Below are 18897 nucleotides of genomic sequence, written 5' to 3'. Positions count from 1 at the left end.
GTTGATAACCTGCAGAAGCGTGTCACTTGCTCAGAATGGATCATAGCTCATTCCTCAAAAGCAAGTATTCATGTCAGTGAAAGTGTCATCAAGATGTGTTTTCATTATGACAGTTTACTCAGGAAATGTTTTCAATGCAAAAAAGTCAGATCTTGGTGACGCTACCTGAAAATGCTCCAGACAGCACTTTATACTATATACACAGCCATTTGAAAGCTACAGTAAAGTTACACATTACTGTATTTAGTGAGGTAACTGAGTACAACACACTGAATATGTGTTTCACATTCTTATTGCATTTGCTTTGTAATTCTAATTTGTTTACAGCATTGTGCAAAAGAAAAAATACACCCTTATTTACAACAAACATAAACACCCTTTGGGTAGAGCTGTGCACAGTTGTTGGAACTGAACATACAACATAAATATTACTGTAAATCATTCATGCACATCCAGATGTTCCTCTCTGTCTGGCCACATAGTTTCATCTACATCACAGCCAATATCATCTCTGGCAATGCAGCAAGGAAAGTATCTCCTCGAGTGGCAAATCCACCCTCTGCAGGACTCTGCTGTGATGTCATTACCTCCCTGCACCCTCACCCCTCTTCCATGAGGCTGACCTTTCATTTCTGTGTCACAGTGTTGTAGAAATGGTCCACACTATGTCCTGCTTGGTTCATATATGCTGTAGAGTGTTTATGGGTTTATGGGTTCAGCTAGGGTGACCAAGCGTCCTCTTTTGCCCGGACATGTCCACTTTTTACGTCCTGTCCGGGGCGTCCGGCCGGGTTTTATAAATTCACGAAAATGTCCGGTGTTCACTGTTTTTCATAGGACCAGTACACGTGCACGTAAATTGACCGGCGCTTTGCACACAATTTTGCGAGACGTAATTACCAAAAGGCTGCCTTGTGGGCGGGTCAGCGCCGCGCACACACACAGAGAGAGACAGAGAGCAGAGCAGACAGAGGGCAGATCGAACAGCGGAGCAACATTGCACGGGAAATGCCGAAGCGTAAGTGCAGCTTCACAGATGAACTGCAAAAAAAATGTCCGACGTACCGTCCCGGTCGGGACAGGTGGGAGGCGGAGTGCACCGTGTGCAAAGCTGGCACATATGTCTCATTGTCTAATAAAGATGCTGGAGATCTCAAAGCTCAAAGCTCAAAGACAACTAAAGATGAAAAGTATAGATCCTTTTTGTTTGTTAAGTTAGTATCTTTGTGAGAGTCTTCTATTATTTATCTTATTGCAGTTATTAAGAGATATATTGTTGAAGCTAGATTTTCTAACAGAAGAGTTCATATTTAGAACATTATTTCATATTATTTATTCATTTATTTGAAAAGAGTCTACGAGAGCTATTATTTTGTTACAAGTTTTTACAGATTTAATTTAATTTTATTACAGAAGTTAATTTTGCACCATTGAAGCATAATAAAGCATGTTCATCAACCTCCGAGAAGCCTGTCTGAATTTGTGTCTCGAGGCCGTGCCGATTGTCCTCTTTTTTGGAAATCAAAACATGGTCACTCTAGGTTCAGCTCTGAGTAATTGTAGAAAATTGGCTAATAATTGCTAATGCTTCACACCCTTCTCATCAGTGAAAGCTGAGGTTCATCTGACAGAAATTGTTGAATTTAGGAGACATTTTCAGGGGGAAAAATGTATTTTAAAAAATGTATAACATTTGCTTGACAGATTTTGACAACTAGTTCAACATTTTTGTATGTAATGACTCAAGCAATGAAATGAGGACTATTAGTTTTATATGGAATGACTATTCAGCATTCACAAGTAGTTAATTTTGACTGATATGACATAAGCAAATGATGAAGTTATAAAGCAGCAGAGAGTTGTATGAAAGTAATTGATGCATGTCCAAAAGCATTTGCAATTTGCTGAAAGGAATGAGAAACTGATGCTATGATGAGCACAAATGACTAAATGTTGTGGAGGTTGAACTAACTGTTGTGCAAATGTAAAGAGCGATGTGAGAAATGCACCAAAGCGACTGAGAAAAACTGTAATTAGTTAGTTAGAGAATGTTGCTTACATAAATGCATTATAATATTAATCCAATAATATATTTAGAACATATAAAACAATCTGAGTGGGTTCATTCTGCATAAAGAGTACTTTTACTTTTGATACTTTAAGTACATTTTGATACTGATACTTTTGTTCTTTTACTTCAGTAAGTTTTGAAAGCAGAACGTTTACTTGGAGTGGAGTCATTTCACAGTGTGGTGTTAATACTTTTACTAAAGTAAAGGATCTGAATACTTCTTCCACCACTGAATATAAATCAGGTCGAGAAGCTAGAAAGTATCAAAATGCTAAATCAAATAGTAAATGCACACAGCCCGTATTTAGCTGCTACTTTAAACGAGCCCTTAGGACTTTCTTAAGGGCATGATATATGCACTATGACATAGGTCATGCTGTGTTTGTGTACAGTTTGTATGATTTCCTAAGAAATGTTGCCTGCTGATGTTGTATAAAAGCCACGTAGGTCGTAGGGTAGGAAGGGGCCGGTGGATGGCTCATACAATCCCACTAAAGTCCAGATGAAAGTTTTTATAATCCAAACCTGTACTTAATTCCTAACCTTAGGAAAGTAGTTTTGGTGCCTAAACCAAATGAACAAAATAGTCTCAACGTTAACAGCCCGTTTTTAAACAGCAATCATTCATGTTTGAAAAGCATCCTAGAGTTGCACAATTAATCAAATTTAAATTTTTAATTTTGGCCGCAACGATTAAATTAACCTGATTGTCGGAGATATTTCCAATTTAAAATGTGGCTCTCCTGCATATCTAATCAAACACTTTCTACACCAGTAGTCCACCAAACACCAGGGGGCGGGGCCATTATTCTCCCCTGAAAAAAGCCTGGTTGCTGGTTGGATAGGACACTACAGCACCACAACAACAGTCCTCCTGCAGCAGTCTTTCCAAGCCAGAGCCGGAGGGGATGTTAACCCCTTAGTGTCCAGTCTGCAAATTGCTAACAGGCTAACAGTTAGCTCTGTAGCAGTACAGTGTGTATGTGCTAACATGCTAACAGTTAGCTCTGTAGCAGTACAGTGTGTATGTGCTAACATGCTAACAGTTAGCTCTGTAGCAGTACAGTGTGTATGTGCTAACAGGCTAACAGTTAGCTCTCTAGCAGTACAGTGTGTATTTGCTGATGCAGCATTTTAAACTCAATAAAACAGTTTTAAAGTCTTTGTCATGGTAAAATGACCTATGTGGATGAAAATTTTGACCCCCCCTGCCATGCCCTGGTGGACATCCAGCCTTGCAAGATCTGTACTAGCGTCCCGGCATTGCTCCATTTTGTCAATCCTACATAGACGGGTCAAGCACCGGTTAGCCACGCAGGCTAGTTGTAAGAACAAGCTGTTCATGTTCGTCATAGCTGAGCCACCAAAAAGATCGGTTGTCGGCGGAGGAAGTGAGGGGGAGGAAAAGATCGAGGGGATTCAAAACGAGGGGATGCAAAACAGACCTGCTGATTCTGCTCATGAAATTCTAAGTACCACTTTGTTTTCTGCTTATTTCTTATAGTAGTATTTGTCCATTGCACTAGCTCGAAAGTTTTGTTTGTTTTCAGTTGCAGCTTGATTACTATTGACTGTTACATTGGGTTGTTGCTATTCTATGTGGCAAACTTGGCAGACAACTAAGGCTATGTATTTGTTCACTGTATGTCTCTAATATGGGACAAATTCAGAATTGCATTTCACTTTGGGCTTTCACTTTTTATGTTGATAACTTAGACCGGAGATGTTACTCTGCCAGCTCCGATGCACATGGCCAGCGGTAGAAAGGCGACTGGGTGCCACCAGTGAGTTTATTTACGACAGTGTTCTGCTATATACACCACAAACCTGTAGGGGGAGCTCCGGGAGCTCCAAACCACCAAGTAGGCCTTTAATCCTCTGGGGTCTATGATTTGTTTGACGTTCCGAGGTTGTGTAAAACCAAAGAAATTATCGTTTTAATTTGATAGTACAAAATTATTCATTCAAGTATAAAAGTATATGGGATGAGGCAGACGTGCCATTTTGCAAAAATGGAAAAAAAAAAAGGAGGTCTAGTCATCTAACACTGCTTCTATAAATAAACATGTTTTTATGGTAATTTATTTGTGTATTGTTTTATTATATATGAATTTTACCTTTATATGTTCATATTTGCAACCTATGTTTACATTTTTTAGGTCCGAAACAGTTAATTGAGCATATTTGTGTTTTTTATTGTCTTAAATAGTATAATTTTATTTCAGATTTCATGACTTTTGTGTATTTTTGGGCTCAATATGTTAATAAAGTGGGTTAAAGTGAAAAAATATTCGTCAGATTATGTTGAAGTTGTGCTGAAATACCAAACATGGGTATAGTAAATATTATGTGGTATATAAAGAGCAAAGAGGGTTAACTGCATCAACAGTTAATGAAACACATTTGGCCTTTCCAAATTTGTTGTAATGGCTTAAATATTCTTGTTTTGACCTGGTGTCAGAAGTAGCATGCCCTCAGTTTGATGCATCAGACTGTGATTCTTCCCTCTGAATATAGTCTGGCCTGAGATATCAGAACGGTGCTCCTCATCAAGGACATGTATTGTGATTTCTTGGATTGTTTGGTGAAAAGCAGGACCTTGCTACTAATTGCTGGCTACACCTATTAGAGACCTGCCAAGCTCTCTCTGACTTATTACAGTTTTTTTGACATCAGATTCATCGTCATTCAACCTTCCTGCTCTGTTTAAAAAGTTTAAAACTCGCTTTTTTTTGTTGTTGAAAAACTGATAACAGACATTCTCCTACATTTGTGCAGCAACTAATCCAGACAAACACAAATTAAAGTGGATAATATAAAAGCCACATTTTTATGCATAATGTATTTCTGCTATTCAGTGTAAGGATTTATTGTCGTTGATATCATTGCTTTAAAATCCCAGTGACATCTTTACCATGTTAATGAGCTTAAAAGCACAGATGGTATAAAGCACGGTTCACTGACCTGATGGTGATGATCTGGCCAAAGTCCAGCTCATAATTGTTAACTTGTGCGATGAATATTGCTGCCACGGCCTCATAGAGAGCGGTGCCGTCCATGTTGATGGTGGCGCCCACAGGGAGCACAAAACGGATGATGCGGCGGTCAATGTGGTTGTTCTCTAAGAGGCACTTGAAGGTTATAGGCAACGTGGCAGAGCTGAGGAAGACAAAAGAGAACACAAAGAGCTCAGAGCATTTAACCCTCTGGAGTCTCCAAAAGCGCCAAAGAAGGGCTTCTTCATCACATCCAGACATAAAAACAAAGCTGAACAAAAAAAAGACACAAAATGACAAAAAAAAAGACACAAAACGACCAAAAAAAACACAAAATGCGAAGACAGAATAACAAAAAAACCCACAGAAGACACGAAAATGACAAAAAAAGACACAAAATGACCAAAGAAGGACACAAAAAAGACACAAATGACCAAAAAAGACACAAAATGACAAAAAAGACACAACAGACACAAAATTACCAAAAAAGACACAAAAAAGACACAAAATTACCAAAAAAGACACAAAATGAGAAGACAGAATAACAAAAAAAAACGCACTGAAGACACGAAAATGACCAAAAAAGACACAAAATGACCAAAAAAGACAAAATGAGAAGACAGAATAACAAAAAATCCCACAGAAGACACGAAAATGCCAAAAAAAGACACAAAATGACCAAAGAAAGACACAAAATGACCAAAGAAAGACACAAAAAGACCAAAGAAAGACATAAAAAGACTTACAGAGACATGAAAAGTATTAAAAAATTGACAAAATAGCCCAAAAAGACTCCATAGAGTTAAGAGTCAGGCAAAACAAAAAAAAATCGCAAAACCAGCTTCTAATTCCTCTTAGGCATGTGGGTAAACAAGCAGTATCTATTTATGGTTTGTTGGTTGAAAGAAACAGATAAAACTCTTTGGAGCAAGAGGAAATGCAATAATGTTTTACAAGATATTCAGCACGCAGCAGATGGTTTTTGCTGAGTAAAAAACACATGTGTGCTGATGGCACTGTAGCAGTCATGACATAGGCCCCGGGGCCCTTAGTATGAGGCCACCCCTGGACTTCACCTTCAGAATTTCACTCAAAGAGACTTGTAACGACTCAAAATGAAACATAAAATGACTCCAAAGAGCCAAAAAACTAAAAAGAGATGGAAAACTGCTGTCAAGAGACACAAAGGGACTGAAAAAGATGCAAAACAGCTGCTAAGAGGTACAACGTGGCTATAAACAAAACAACCAAAGACAAAGTACAACAACTACAAAAAGACATAATAATTACAAAGTAACACAAACATGACTAAAAAGAGAGCTACAAAGAGATGCAAAACAGCTGCAAAGAGATACAACGTAGCTGTAAATGGGACAAAAAGGGGCAAAAAATAATCACAAAGAGACACTAAATGAACAACTACATGAAGGGGCAAAACAACCAAAGACAAACTACAAGCAGTGGTGGAAAACAGTTTTTTAGATCCCTTACATAAGTAAAAGTACTAATATCAAACTGTCAAATTACTCCACTACAACTAAAAGTACTACATTGAAAACTTAGTAAAAGTACAAAAGTATCAGCATCAAAATGTACTTAAAGTATCAAAAGTAAAAGTACTTGTTATGCAGAATGAACCCACTCAGATTGTTTCATATGTTCGAAATATAATATTACATTATTTGTATTGATGCTTTTATGTAAGCAGTGTTTTAATTTTGTAAATACAGGGCTCATTTAATTTCTTTATATACTGTTATAAGATTTAATAAAAAAAAAAATCCAATCACTTTAAATGTATTGTGTTTTTTTATGTTAAACATCAACCTGAAAAGTAACTAAAGCTGTCAGCTAAATGTATTGGAGTTAAAAGTACAATATTTGCCTCGAAATGTAGCGAAGTAAAAGTAAAAATTTACATAAAATGGAAATACTCAAGTAAAGTACAAGTACCTCTAAACTGTACTTAAGTACAGTGCTTGAGTAAATGTACTCAGTTACTTTCCACCACTGACAACAACAACAACAACAACAACAACTACAAAAAGACAAAAACAATTACAAAGTGACACAAAATGACCAGAAACAAAGAAACACCTACAAAGAGATGCAAAGCAACTACAAAATGACAAGAAACAACTACAGAGACAGAAAAAGAATAACGGGGAAACATCCATGGACAAAAACGTAACTACAAAAAGAACCAAACAATTACACATAAGACACAAAATGACCTCAGAGATTCATAACAATTACAAAGAGACACAACAAAAAGAGGCCATGTGTGTCTTGTCCTATTGTTTTCTAATCCTCCTATGGCAGCTGGCCTTAGCATGGTTTGGAAAAAAAGCACTACAATCTCAATACACACTGACTTCTCCAGTCTACTGCATGAACAAGGATTGACTTCACACAGTTTAACGGACCATGGAAAGACTTGTGTGTGCTTTAACCAGTTCATTTTCCAAAGCACACTTAGTTTGTTGCTCGGCTCCAGAAAACTGCTGGTTTCACTTTATTTCAGTGTGGGTTGATAATAGCACCTGTCTGATTACCACAGTGACCATAATAACTGCTAATGTGAACAAGCTAAAACATGCAAAAACACCCCAAACTATCACTCACACACACACACACACACACACACACACACACACACACACACACACACACGCACACACGCACACGCACACGCACACACACACACACGCACACGCACACACACACAAAATCTCAAAAAAGCCTTAAAAGAAGTGAGGACCGGCCGAAATGTCCTCACTTTGCAAAAATGTCCTCACTCTGTTGGTTCAAAAACGTGTTATGGTCCTCACTATGTAGGAAGAACAAGAACACACACACACACACACACACACACACACACACACACACACACACACACACACACACACACACATTCTTGTACTTCTGTCTTTGTAATAGTGAATTCCCTTGCAAGGTTACAATAGTTTAGAATTTTTCATTAGTTTTAGTTTTAATTGGGTTGTGAATTCTTGTTTTCAAATTCAGCTATTTCTAATTTGTTTTTAGAGTGAGTTTGCTAGTTTTAGTTTAGTATTTATTTTTTGAAATGCTTTAGTTTTAGTTGAGTTTTTATTAGTTTTAGTTTTTTGTAATGGGGTATTTGTTGGGTGGAAGATTAAAAGAGGTCACAGTAAATGTTGCCTTTATTTCCTTTGCCTTATCCATCTTCATTATGCATGAAAAAAGTTGACAAAGATGAAAACAAAGGACATTTTCACATGATTTTAGTTAGTTTTGTAACCACACAATACAGTTTCAGTTAGTTATCATTTTTTAAAAACTCACTTTTATTTCAGTTCACAAAAATGTTTTTTCAATTCTAGTTTCTGTTATTTTGTTTCGTTTTCGTTTCCTCATACAGTTTTTCACAACCGATATGACCCGTTTGTCAGAACCTTAAAAAATTTTTCAAAACTGTTAACGCACATCACACCTGATACACTCAATTCCCCAAACAGTTAATTTCATGGTCAAAATCACCCAGTGTAACTAAACACAGACACACACTTCCAAAATACAATAACACACTAACACAGTTCACCAAATCTACCAAAACACTGACACACGTTGTCTTCCAACAGAAACATTTAGTCAGTCACAGCACCGTGTCATAAAAAACACTGACAACTGATGGAAGAACACAAACCGAATCACTTTGCATGTTTCTTATTTACTTTTTTTCCTTTTTCTTTTACAATCAACAGATTATTGTATTGATCATACATTTAAATTAACCCTGTGGAGTCTCCAAAAGCTCCAAATCCAGACTTCTTCATGACATCCAGACTAGAAAACAAAGCAGCGTGGAGCCCTACTGTAAATTTACCTCTAAAGTTCTGGCTGTAAACTCCATGAGGCCAGTTTCAGTTTGATGATGATATACCAAGTAAAACTGGAGACAAGCTCAAATATATTTAGTATAAAATGATAGAACTGGATGGAACCCTCTTATATGTTATATTTGCAACCTTTGCTCACATTTGCAACATTTACAATTCTTTATTGAGCATGATAGTGTTTTGAAAGGGAAAAAAAGATTCAAAATCACATTTTATGTTGGACTAAAGGACTAAAAAAGACACAAAATGACTTACAAAGACATGAAAAGACATGAAAATGATTAAAAAATGGACAAAATAGCCTCCATAGAGACAATGTTTGTGATGATGTTCTTCATTTTTCATTTGTTGGCCATGAATTTTGGTCCTTTTTTGTACAACACTCAGTACAGAAAGTGAACGAGCCGTGTTAGAGCAGCTTTGCAGAATGTTTACGTATGAAAGAAGAAGATAGTGAATGACAGGATTTGCAGTAAACACTTTACTGTATTGCAAACTAAAATGACTTACAGTAGAGTAAAGAGGTAAAAAAAAATCAGCTGTCATTCATTACTGTATTGCCAAATAGACAAAAAGAAAAAGGAGCAGAAGCTGATCAATGTAATCTTCAATTCATTAGTTTTGAACATGAGGTTTTCTGTTTTGACAAACCGTGTGAAAACAATTGAAAATTCACCAGTTAACATGTACTGTTTTGGTCTTGATTGAGCTTGTGTGTAAAAGGAGTTAAAACTAATTTTAAATGTGTAAAATGTGTGTATTTTGTGTCAAAAGAAGAAGAATTGTGTTAATTGTATCGCCCACACAGGCTGATGTTGTGGTAACTGTGTGAAGAGTTTTGAAAAAGCGGTAAAAGTATTGAACAACGGGTCATAGCGGTTGTGAAAAACTGTAACCCTCTGGAGTCTCCAAAAGCTCCAAAGCATGACTTCTTCATGACATCCAGACTAGAAAACAAAGCAGCGTGGAGCCCTACTGTAAATTTACCTCTAAAGTTCTGGCTGTAAACTCCATGAGGCCAGTTTCAGTTTGATGATGATATACCAAGTAAAACTGGAGACAAGCTCAAATATATTTAGTATAAATGATAGAACTGGATGGAACCCTCTTATATGTTATATTTGCAACCTTTGCTCACATTTGCAACATTTACAATTCTTTATTGAGCATGATAGTGTTTTGAAAGGGAAAAAAAGATTCATAATCACATTTTATGTTGGACTAAAGGACTAAAAAAGACACAAAATGACCAAAAAAAGACACAAAATGACCAAAAAAAGACACAAAATGACTTACAAAGACATGAAAAGACATGAAAATGATTCAAAAATGGACAAAATAGCCTCCATAGAGACAATGTTTGTGATGATGTTCTTCATTTTTCATTTGTTGGCCATGAATTTTGTCCCTTTTTTGTACAACACTCAGTACAGAAAGTGAACCATGTCAGAGCCATGTCAGAGCAGCTTTGCAGAATGTTTATAAAGAAGAAGACAGTAAATGATGGATTTGCAGTAAACACTTTACTGTACTGCAAATGAAAATGACTTACAGTAGAGTAAAGAGGGAAAAAATCAGCTGTCATTCATTACTGTATTGTCAAATACAAAAAAACAAAAAGGAGCAGAAGCTGTGATCAATGTAATCTTCTATCCATTAGTTTTGAACATGAGGTTTTCTGTTTTGACAAACTGTGTGAAAGCAATTGAAAATTCACCAGTTAACATCTACTGTTTTGGTCTTGATTGAGCTTATGTGTAAAAGGAGTTTAAACTAATTTTAAACGTGTAAAATGTGTGTATTTTGTGTCAAAAGAAGAAGAATTGTGTTAATTGTATCGCCCACACAAGCTGATGTTGTGGTAACTGTGTGAAGAGTTTTGAAAAAGCGCTAAAAGTATTGAACAACGGGTCATAGCGGTTGTAAAAAACTGTAATAACCTTGGTCCCTAAATGTCCAACCCTAACTCTTACATAAACCTAATTGTAACCTTTAACCCTTAAAAAAGAGAAGTGAACACCGGCCGAAATGTCCTCACTTTGCAAAAATGTCCTCACTCTGTTGGTTAAAAACGTGTTCCGGTCCTCACTATGTAGGAAGTACAAGAACACACACACACACACACACACAGATGGAAAGGTGCCAGTCTAATCAAATGCGTGGTTTCGTTGTGAATTTTTGTTTTCAAATTCAGTTAGTTTTCATGGGTTTTTAGAGTGAGTTTGCTAGTTTTAGTTTAGTATTTTTTTAAATGCTTTAGTTTTAGTTAGTTAGTTACTGAATTTTGCCTTTATTTCCTTTGCCTTATCCATCTTCATTATGTATGAAAAAAGTTGACAAAGACGAAAACGCTATAATTTTAGTTAGTTTTGTAACCACACAATACAGTTTCAGTTAATTATTATTATCATGTAACCTTTAACCCTAAAACAAAGTCTGAACTCTCAAAAAAGCCTTTAAAGAAATGAGGACCGGCCGAAATGTCCTCACTTTGCAAAAATGTCCTCACTCTGTTGGTTCAAAAACGTGTTATGGTCCTCACGATGTCGGAAGAACAAGAACACACACACACACACACACACACACACACACGGATGGAAAGGTGCCAGTCTAATCAAATGCGTGGAATGCTCCTTTTCATTCCCATCTCTTCCCACACACACCAGATGTTTTCTGATCTCCCAAAGTCCCTTTGAGGCTTTTCATGGTAATGTTCCAGTTAATGGATAGGAAAGGAAAGGATAAGTGGTATTAGGACTCAGGGATATGTCATTTCGATTCACATATGAGAAATATAAACCACTTACTGATCTTTTGTCTTTACAACACATCAATACAAACAAATAAAAAAAGGGTGTTAATTGTTTGTTTGTTTTCTTTACCTGGAAGAGGTTGCTAGGGCGATGAGCAGAGCTTGGAGGATTCCCCGTATGTAAACAATGGGGCTCTTCTTGGTGATGAAGAAGTACATGGCAGGCAGGATGAACAAGCCGTGCAAAACCAAACCAAACACAACTGTGACGGCATAGAAACCCAGCTTCTTCCCCATGGCTGACGGATCACTCATCTCCAGGATCTTACCAGCCACCAGGAACACAATGCCAAACGGGAAGTACCTGTCAGGGCGAGTAGAGCTGCAAGTCAGTAACAGTGGCTGTGAAGTCCTTTATGGATGATTCAACTGTTAGATTGAACCTGGTCTCACAGGAATCCGTGAAATAGCCACGGATTCGCTTAACTCAAAATCCGTGGAATAGCCACGGAATCACTCAAATTTCCGTGAAACTGACACGGATTTCGCTACAATGCAAGTTAATGACAGTCATATCCCGTGGCTATTCCATGGATATTTTTTCCTATTGGTTTGTTCCAAGTCACGTGACTTTCAAGGTTCCGGCGGTGAGAACAAAAAAACATGGCGGACAGTTCTCTCATTTTTAGTGAAAAAAATCAATATTTTGACTTAGTTTCTGCATAAAAATGGATTTTGATCACATTTCTAGCGATAAATATATGTTTTATTTTCCAAATATTCACTCAGTGAATGTACATAATCACTTTGTATGTTGGAATTAACTTGCATTGTAGCGAAATCTGTGTCAGTTTCACGGAAATTTGAGTTTTGATTACAGATGGGGATCTTAATAATAAACTAAAAACATGTGTATTGTAAGAGTGAAACCTGTCTGTTGCATCCTTAAGTAAAGTACAGTTAAAGAACTCATTACCATATAACTATGGCAACGATTCTGAGCACAGCCTCGTTCAGACTCTGGCAGAAGTTGACCAAAGCGCTTCCATTGGGCCCCATCCTTCCCAACATAATACCTGTGGAAATAAACAGCACAATGATGGATGAAAGCAATTTGATTTGCAATCAGTAATTCTTCTTGAAGCCACAGCAGAATTTAGAGAATGAATATGCAGATTTTTTTACCCATTGTGGCAGAAAATATAACAATTCCCAGGACATTCATTCCATCGCTTGTTCCTTCCCGAATGCGAATGAGCACATCAGGTGGTGGAGTCAGGTCGAGGGCAAAGTTCTGGATGTCGGTTCCATTATCGTCCTGGATACCGTAGATGAGAGCTCGCCGTGTGGTCGATTCTGATTGGGCCTGACTCACCGTGGGCTTGGGTTTCACAATGTACTCGCTACTTGTTCGATACTGTTGCCAGGGAATAAAAAAAACAACAGACGTAGAAAGAGAATAAAAAAAAACAACCTTTGAGAGTTTGTGTTTGAAATGGATGTGTGTTATATCAAATGTCTCACCTGTTGAAATGTGGCCTGGACCAGATTAGACGGGAACATGTTGCTGTAAGGCAAAGTTACACATATTAAAAAACATGTTTCAGAAAGGTTGAACAATAAGAAAGCAAGCAAACAATTACTTATTACTGTGATACCATTGGGTATAAATGAATTTGCAACATAAAAACGAAGCAGCATGGAGCCCTGCTGTCAGCTTTTCTCTAAAGTTTTGGCTTTTCCAGAAGTTTCCATGTCCAATTTAGCACATCAACTCTTTTTCAGCAAAGGTGAAAGGTTTTTTATCTGTTGTTTGTGTGTTTTTATGTGTTTATTATGTGTTTTTTTTTTTTTTTTTTTTTTTGCATTTTTTGTGTTTTTATGTGTTTTTTGCATTTTTCAGTTTGTTGTCTTTTTTTTGTCTTTTTTTGTGTTTTTATGTTTTTTTATGTATGTTTTTTGTGATCATATGTGTGTTCTATGTTTTTTTTGTGTGTGTTTTTGTATGTTCAAAATGTTGACCTCATGAATTTGCAACATAAAAACGAAGCAGCATGGAGCCCTGCTGTCAGCTTTTCTCTAAAGTTTTGGCTTTTCCAGAAGTTTCCATGTCCAATTTAGTGCATCAACTCTTTTTCAGCAAAGGTAAAGGGGTTTTTTTTGTGTTTTTTGTGTGTTTTTATGTGTTTTTTTTGCAATTTTTTTGTGTTTTTACATGTGTTTTTTTTAGTATTTTTTTTGCATTTTTCTATTTGTTGTCATTTTTTGCTAAGGGAGGAGGTCCTCAGTTTGGATGGATGGGTCAAACCAAAGACTGTATATAAATAACGGACGTAGTGTACTGTTTGTTGTCATTTTGTGTTTTTATGTGTTTTTTTATGTATGTTTTTTTGTGATCTTATGTGTGTTTCATATTTTTTGGTGTGTTTTTGTATGTTCAAAATGTTAATCCAGTAAGTCAAAATGACAAAATAATAATCAGGCGAGGTTGTGTTGAAAAAAATGATACCAACATTTTTAAAGTGGTTTATACTGGCTGAATGAAAAATAGTCAAAACCCATCAAAATAGCCCCAAACTCCAAAGGGTTAATAAAGTGGGTTAAAGTGAAATAAATAATAGTCAGATCATGCTGAAGTTGTGCTAAGAAAATACCAAATACCAAACATGAGTATAGTAAATATAAAGTGGTATATCAGACCCCGTTGGGTTAATAAATGTGAACATAGTTGTCTTGTAAGTAGCATTACACATTCTTTTTCATATAATCAGATCCTTCTTCACTAAAAAGCTAAATAGACTCAGATGTTTTAGTACTTCTTGCTTTGGTGAATAAATTGGCAGTGAGTCATAGTCAGCAGATTCCAAGTATAACATCCTTGTGTTTGGGACAAGCTGATTTAATACAGAGCAGGATTCTGCAAGCATGAACAGTGCAGCTCTCATACTGTAACCTGGTGGCAGGAGACATAATAATACAAATAAAAAAACATAATGAAAACAAACAACAATATTCTACCGTGGCTCCAAAGCTCCTGCTGTATGAGTTGATACATACCAGAGAATTTTACTCTCCTGTGCAAACAAGCCAAATCATGTTGGAATAAAAAGTTTCGATTCAATTCAATTCAAACAACTTTATTAATCCCACAAGGGGCAATTCATTTTGAGCAGCAGATTGTCTTGGTTCATACGGCCCACACGGCCAGCAACAAATAGTCAATACATAAATAGTCGACACAACACACATCAGACAACATGGCGCTTAGAATGGACACAGTGGAAAATAAATAAATAGATAAAAATAAAATAAAAACCCTATGAAGAATTTAAAAGTCTTGATTTGGAGAAGCGATTTGTTTGTTTGCTCGTCTGTTTGACTCCAGTTGTGCACGCTCTGCAGGCTTGACTTCACATATTATCCCTGGTGATATGTTCTTATTTTTTATGAAATGCTGACAAAACAAGAGGCAGGGTTCATTTGGTTGGAATAAATTAAAGTTTCTGCTGTGAGACAGTTCCATTTTCAGTGAAATTTGGTTTGTGTAACCGTAGCCTTATCTACATGCCTGAAGTTGTCCAACCTGAATTTTAACTTTTATCCCACGCAACTATGCAGATGCTTTCCAAAAATTCATTTGAAATTAACATCTGCACTCCACCCACCAGACACCCTGCTGTTTGGAGGGAGGGGGTGGTAAAACATATGATAATAGTGGCAACCTCTGGAAGCTCCTTTGTTTCATTGGCTTTGGGACACTATATACACTGCAAAAAAAGAAAAGTTGGGTGAACTCAAAATTTCAAGGCAACAAACTTCAATAAAATTTTAAGTTGGACAATTAAACTAAATATTTTAAGTTTTGTTTTTGAGTTTGCTCAACTCTGAATTTCTCTGGCACGATTGTAACGCCGCTATGAAATGTCAGCTAATGTTGTGACCACAATTTTGAGTTAGCATTGATACGCTAATGGCTACTCTTGTAGCTGTAACAAGCAGCGTCGCTAGCATCAGTTAGCCGCTAGCATCAGTTAGCCGCTAGCTTTCGCTAATGACCAAATTTCACAACAAAGAAATAAGAGTTATCAGAACTATTGTCCCTTGTTGTGAACCCCAACTTAAAGATATAAGTAACAACAACTCACAAACTTGTTTTTGAGCAGACAACTGGCTTCCTTTGTTGTGCTAACTTACATTATTGCCCTAAATGTCAGTAATTTATATTTCCAAGTTTTACCAACTTAAACCACTGTTTTAGGCCAAAAAATACAAGTTGGTTTTTTTGCAGTGTATAGCCTTTATTTAACCAGGTAAAAGTCTCGTTGAGATTAAAAAAAAAAAAAGCAGCATAGAAAGAGACAAGTTACAACATTTAAACACAGCTATCATAACAATTAAACACAAATACAGCCATCACAACAACACTAGGTCATTTACAGTCGTGGTGGTAGATCAACCAGCATTAACAAGGCCTAACATGATGGTTTACCAGACAGTGGCGGTTCTACACAGGGGCCTCCAGGGGCCGCTGCCCCTGTGAAGAAGCCTTTGGCCCCTGCTGTGGCCCCTGTGTCAAATTAATAATAAAATGATCAATTTATAACAATGAACAATGGAACAATTCTAACCTTTTTTTTGTTCAAACAATATCTCATTGTACACAAAAGGAACCCAGAATGTGTACATTGTATAATAGTTTAACTCTATGGAGTCTTTTTGGGCTATTTTGTCCATTTTTGAATCCTTTTCATGTCTTTACGTGTCTTTGTAAGTCATTTTGTGTCTTTTTTGGTCATTTGTGTCTCTTTTTGGTAATTTTGTGTCTTTTTCAAGACATTCAAAGATTTTGAATACTTAAATATCATCTTTGCCATTTTTTCATGTGCAAATATGCCCCTTTGATTAAACACTGGCCCCTCCTTGGCCCCCACAGTAAAATTGGTCAAGAACCGACTGTTACCAGAACAGGTAGAGGTACCGCCTCTGTGACCTCATGTGGTACTTCGATTTTGTAACATGCATCAAGAAGGTCTACCCCACCCATGAAAGTGTTGTACTTCTTTAAAATGTGTGGCCTGTTGACCTCCACTAATGCCTTGTCTGATGTGCTCCAGCGTTGAGCTTCGTCCTGAGGCTCAACTGCACAGGAGGAGATCAGGCTAATATATATAGGATGATTTATTGTTTATATTTAGTCAAATGTACTTTAAATTGAACAGCAGAGCATGTATTAATTAAAAAATAATTAAAACAGTGAAAATAATTGAGTGGCCTATTACCATTTTTGTTATTGTGACAAATATGTCACATCAGGTTTTCCATGACGATTTTTAGGTTAAAAGCCCGATGTGACGTATACGTCACAGCGATAATTTTTGTAACTTGTTTTATATTAATTTGTTTACTTTGTAACTTAGCCAAGTAACAAAAAATCAGCTTTTTGGAATTAGCTACTTTTTCACATTTCTGTTTCCAGTCACAGCCACATTTTGGAGAAGCCAGGGTGTTGAGTATATGCCACATAGGGACTTAATGAGTTAAGGTGAAGCATAAAGCTGAATATGGGAGATACTAGAACATTTAAAATGTTTGTGACACCCGTGTCACCGTGGATTCTTATGGGTTAAAAAAGACACAAAATGACCAAAAAAAGACACAAAATTACAAAAAAAGACACAGAATTACCAAAAAAGACACTAAATGACCAAAAAAGACACAAAATTATTTTTAAAAAAGACACAAAATTATTTAAAAGGACACAAAATTATTTAAATGACACAAAATTATTTAAAAAAGACACAAAATGACCAAAAAAGACACAAAATTATTTTAAAAAGACACACAATTATTTTAAAATGACACAAAATGACGAAAAAAAGACACAAAATGACAAAAAAAGACACAGAATTACAAAAAAAGACACTAAATGACCAAAAAAGACACAACATTATTTAAAAGGACACAAAATTATTTAAATGACACAAAATTATTTTAAAAAGACACAAAATGACCAAAAAAGACACAAAATTATTTTAAAAAGACACACGATTATTTTAAAATGACACAAAATGACCAAAAAAGACACAAAATTATTAAAAAAAGACACAAAATTACCAAAACAGGCACAAAATTACCCAGAAAGTAATTAAAGGGACACACAACACGGTAGTGCCATCCATATAAAACTCACATTAAACTTTCATATCAAGGTGGGGGCCACAAAATATCGTCACGAGGGCCGCAATTGGCCCACGGGCCGAAGTTTGATACCCCTGCTCTACAGCCTGTACTCTGCACTCAAATGACTCAGTTTTGACCAACAGATACCAACAGTAAAATTAAATTTGAACTTTAAGCTGCACTGATCATTATATTTACATAAATGGATGAATAAAATATTTTCGTAAAGTCAAATATGAACTCCTACATATATTCTTTTTTTATGCATCAGCACTGCAAATCAAGCATTTCCAAGCAGTCGCACTGCTGGAGTTATTACTGACTGATTCTTAAGGTCACCTGCTGATATATTCAGCCGGCCCACTCAGCTCTGTGCTGCTGTGTGATTACTGGTCTTGGACCAGGATCACCCCATCCTGTTTACCCATACTCAGTCTGAGAAACTGAGTCATATCTATTAAAGAAGATTAAATGTTTTTTGTCAACAATGAAGTCATCCCAGAATAGGGGAACTGAAAAGCTTAAGACAACCAATGTTTTTAATCCTGTCTCAGGATTTGTAGCAAATCCAAACAGTCTGAAAAAAAAAAAATAGGATACTGTGAGGATAAGATAACGTCTGCTCTACCATGTCTGACTTTATGTCAAAAAGAATGATTGAAAAATGGATAAAATATTGATGATCTCACAGACAATGTTCTCTCTGGGAACTGGGAACATACATCATTGATAGTACGATGTATCATGATATTTCAACATGAAATGCTGAACTACACCACTGCTACTGTGCTGTCTAGAATGTGTGGAGGTTGCAGGCCCTCAGTTGTTGTTCACAACAGGCAACATGTGAGCATGACATCACATTGTTCGGTGCAACACAATGTCTTCAGGGCAAAATGTTGTTAGAACAGCCTGTTCTCCAATCAAAAACGTCAATATAGATCGTGTGTACAGGCAGCGAAAAACTAGCTGTGTTTCTGTATTTCCCCAGGTGCGAAGTTTAAAAGGGCGGATTTC

The 18897-nt window shown here is 36.5% G+C and overlaps 1 protein-coding gene across 1 annotated transcript in view; it reads right to left on the bottom strand.

The window, feature by feature from the left end:
- The window catches only part of LOC131977836 (excitatory amino acid transporter 5-like), a 50037-nt gene that overhangs the window by 6855 nt on the left and 24285 nt on the right, over positions 1-18897 (bottom strand). The window contains exons 6-10 of the mRNA XM_059341280.1: positions 13225-13267; positions 12886-13117; positions 12677-12776; positions 11831-12064; positions 5036-5230 (exon numbers count right to left, since the gene is read on the bottom strand). Of these exons, the coding sequence (XP_059197263.1) occupies positions 5036-5230; positions 11831-12064; positions 12677-12776; positions 12886-13117; positions 13225-13267 (804 nt within the window). The remainder of the gene's footprint in view (positions 1-5035; positions 5231-11830; positions 12065-12676; positions 12777-12885; positions 13118-13224; positions 13268-18897) is intronic.

This window comes from Centropristis striata, chromosome 9, assembly GCF_030273125.1.
Source record: "Centropristis striata isolate RG_2023a ecotype Rhode Island chromosome 9, C.striata_1.0, whole genome shotgun sequence".
Taxonomy (NCBI): Eukaryota; Metazoa; Chordata; class Actinopteri; order Perciformes; family Serranidae; genus Centropristis; species Centropristis striata.
Note: the sequence above shows the minus strand (reverse complement) of the source record. Positions and strands in the feature narration are given on the sequence as shown.